The following is a 3685-nucleotide window of genomic DNA, read 5'->3' on the forward strand; positions in this document are numbered from 1 at the left end:
AGTGTCATAGAGGAAAGAATCTTAAATGTGATCATATTGTTTTAAAGGTAAAGATACATTTCTAGTGTTACTGGTCCCCCTCCTTCAGTCCTAAACTGCTGACCAACTGAGAACTTGTAACTGATGTAACCACCTCAGACCAGCTACGAGGCAGTGACTCCATTACATGCATTTCAATATTCCAAAACCAGGCACCATTGACTTCACAAGTTGCGTCATAGGTGACTATCAGCTGGGTTGCTATTGACACTGCTTCAAATATTTTAGTCTCTAACCCCTAACCCTAACCCTCTACACATCATTTAAGGATCAAGTTCAAGTTACAGCTTATACACCAATAGTATTTTTTTTGTGTGTGTGTATAAAATACACTTCACCATCAAAGACTTTCTTGCTTTTCCAGGACAGAAAAAACTGTGTGTGACTGAGAGTGCTGTCATCAGCTCCAAAGGTAGGACTTAAGTGGTTTTTGAACAGCAGGTTTATCTTTGCCAGGGACTCTTGCACACCTCTTAGGCCAATGGGCAACCATTATAGTGTTGATGCCCCTGCCCCAGTGTCATCATAATCTGATTTCATACTGATTTTAATTCAACAATCAATAAATGTGACTTTTGTGTATGATATAATTAACCTATATTTCAGTGGCTCAAAGGTTTTCAAGAAAATTGAAACTAAACCGCTATTGTCATAATCTTAACATGTAATTATATTAATTTGGAAATTAGTGCTGTGATGAGACACTTACAGTTTTTTTCAGTGACTAACAAGCGTTTGTCCAATCAGTTAACACATTTTCGAAGCTCTAAACACAATTAGCACAGCATCGGACTTCTGTGGCCATACCATTCACACATTTCATGTCGTTTTCACACAATATGCAGTCAGTGAACACATTTCCACAATGCTTACATTTTCTTAAGAGACACGCGATACCTCCCAACAAAATTATGGATTGTTTTTGTATTATTTACAAATGTTAACACACAACATGCCACAATAGCAAAAACAATACTCCAAACCTTAGATACAGTATAAAATCCTCTACTTCTGCACTGATATAAGTTCAAAAACAATATATCTCAGCTGATAATGAACTAGCAATTGAATAATTGACACACAGCTGATTTATGTGGGGTAAATTGGGCCAACTACAGCTGATTCCAATGATTTCAGCTGCATTGATAACTATAAAAGGAGGACTTTGAGGAGTGATTTCTCTTGGAAGCAGTAAAAAGAAAAACATTGTAATGTCTGGACGAGGAAGAGTACGAAGGAGAGGTGCAGGTGTAGTGAGAGGTGTAGTGAGGGGGGCAGGTGCAGTGAGAGGTGTAGTGAGGGGGGCAGGTGTAGGAGCAGGCCCAAGGAGAGGGCAAGGTAGGGGTATAAGAATGCGTGGTGGTGGCATTCCAAGGGCTACAAGAACGGTAGTCAGTGATGAAATTCGTGCCACTATCATTGACCATGTCATCAACCATGGTCTTTCACTAAGAGAGGCTGGTGAAAGAGTGCAGCCCAATGTGAGGCGGTCAACAGTTGCCTCCATTGTACGCATTTTTCGACAAACCAACAGGTATGTATTGCATTTTACATGGATTATTTGTATTCTCACTTGACATGTCAATACAGTAAGGCCATACAGAAACGCTAACATAGAATTTTTTGTCCCTCTAAAGGATGCAACGTCTTCCTCCCTCTGGGGGAAGAGGAAAGCTCCTCAATAATGATCAAGAGCTTGCCATTGTGGAAATGGTAGTTGCAAATAATGCAATAAAACTCCATGAACTGCAAACTCGGATTGTAGAAGACAATGACATGTTTGAAAATGTTGACAGTATCAGCCTCACAACAACTGCACGGACATTATCCAAACACAGAGTGCGGATGAAGCAGCTCTACACTGTTCCCTTTGAGAGGAATAGTGAAAGAGTCAAAGAGCTACGGCAACAATACATCCAGGTATAGTGAATATTCAATTCAATCTTCAATTCTAAAAGCTTTGCACTTTGCAAGCAGGTAACCTAGACAGTACAGCACTGTAATTGGTTACAGCATAGTATGGTGTACAGTAATGACATGATTTGCATTTGAAACTTTGTTTCAGAGAGTTATGGAATTGGAGGCCAACCAGGCACCTCATGAGTTCATCTACCTTGATGAGGTGGGATTCAATCTGGCCAAAAGGCGTCGTCGTGGACGAAATGTTATTGGACAAAGGGCCACAGCTGATGTGCCAGGACAGAGAGGGGCAAACATAACAATGTGTGCGGCGATTTCAAACGCAGGATTGCTGCTTCACAGATGTCAGGTTGGACCCTACAATACAGAGCGCCTCCTTGCCTTTCTTGATGATCTCCACCATCACCTCATCCCACAGCAGAATCAAGAAGGTGAAAACATGAGGACCTTTGTGATCATCTGGGACAATGTGGCATTCCATCATTCCCAAGCAATTACAGCATGGTTTGAAGCCCACCCAAGACTAGTGCGTCTGTTCCTTCCACCCTATTCACCTTTCCTCAACCCCATAGAGGAGTTCTTTTCTGCTTGGAGGTGGAAGGTTTATGACCATCAGCCACATGACCAGATGTCCCTCCTTGAAGCCATGGATGCTGGCTGCAGGGAAATCACAGCTGATAACTGCCAAGGGTGGATCCGTCATACTAAACGCTTTTATCCCAGGTGCATTGCCTTGGATAATATCAGATGCGATGTTGATGAAAACATGTGGCCTAACCCTGAAGACCGCAGAGATTAGATAATTACTTTAGAAATGTTGTGCTTTTATTATTTTGAGCTTTTTGCATTTTTTTTCTTTTTCAGAATGTTCTTTTGTGTTTCATGGATATTTTGTTCACTTTACTGTAAGCAGTACTGTAAAAGTGTTCTGTTCTATCCCACTGTAAACAGTACCTATATCTACTGTACCTCTTGTAGTAAACAGTAAATGAATAAAAAAATGATTTGGTTTTTAGTGGAATGCTTTTACATACAGTTCCCAACCAGGAAATTTAGTGTAGAAATGTTGTATTGCATGTTTTACATGCAAATATCTGTAAAACTGAAACAAACACAAGTCTATGCAGTAATATCAACAATAGCCAGTGTTTTGAAGCCTGGTGTACTTTGACTGACTGCATGTACCTTCTGAAGTGAAAACAAGTGTTATTCTTTGACAACATAATGTCATTGTGGGTCAGATTTCCAGTGTTTTGGTAAAGTTAGTTTGTACAGAGAAAGGTGTGTTCTATTTTGAAATGAAGAGTTAGTATATATTTAACAATATGTGTTTTTGAGAAGAAAATTATCCATTTGGCCAATTGTGCTTTGTAGGTGTGAGTCTGTGTTAAGAGTTTAGAAAAAGTATCAGAAGTATGGGTGAGTGCTTGTTAGCGACTGAAAAAAACTGTAATAACGCATATTGCAAATGGAGACCTAGCAACTAAATTGGAGTGTAAACACTGTAAGATCGCTGCGCACCCAGCATTGAAAGATAGACATCCTCAAAATATCCGTGATTTTATCAGGAACAGGGGCCTTACAGTCAAAAGAAAATAGCATCTAATTGTTTTTCTGTAAGCTAGCATGACAGTTATTTCGATTTGCACATAATTCTTCAAAATATTCACGATTTGTCAACAGCATGAACTGATTAAGTTTTGTTTTTTGTATCAACTTGTGTTTT

The 3685-nt window shown here is 39.6% G+C and overlaps 1 protein-coding gene across 2 annotated transcripts; it reads left to right on the forward strand.

Annotated features, from left to right (window-relative positions):
* The first annotated feature begins 751 nt into the window (after window positions 1–751).
* On the forward strand, window positions 752–3406 carry LOC119008784. Of its 2 annotated transcripts, none has more exons than XM_037079456.1 (3): window positions 752–1317; window positions 1348–1959; window positions 2105–3406. In XM_037079456.1, the coding sequence occupies exons 2-3, from the start codon at window positions 1678–1680 to the stop codon at window positions 2756–2758; spliced, it is 936 nt and encodes a 311-aa protein (XP_036935351.1). In that variant the 5' UTR covers window positions 752–1317; window positions 1348–1677; the 3' UTR covers window positions 2759–3406. The 2 variants fall into 2 exon arrangements, with proteins under 2 accessions (XP_036935351.1, XP_036935350.1); XM_037079455.1 differs by having other exon boundaries at window positions 752–1299; window positions 1330–1959.
* Window positions 3407–3685: the final 279 nt, after the last annotated feature.

Source organism: Acanthopagrus latus, chromosome 19, assembly GCF_904848185.1.
Source record: "Acanthopagrus latus isolate v.2019 chromosome 19, fAcaLat1.1, whole genome shotgun sequence".
Lineage (NCBI taxonomy): Eukaryota > Metazoa > Chordata > Actinopteri > Spariformes > Sparidae > Acanthopagrus > Acanthopagrus latus.

What these genes read in the sequence shown, in the direction of transcription:
- LOC119008784 (XM_037079456.1), top strand. Translation starts at nt 1,678, where the DNA reads ATGCAACGTCTTCCTCCCTCTGGGGGAAGAGGAAAGCTCCTCAATAAT. An exon ending in TACGGCAACAATACATCCAG is followed by an intron (nt 1,960 to 2,104) that starts GTATAGTGAATA and finishes ACTTTGTTTCAG; the next exon opens with AGAGTTATGGAATTGGAGGC.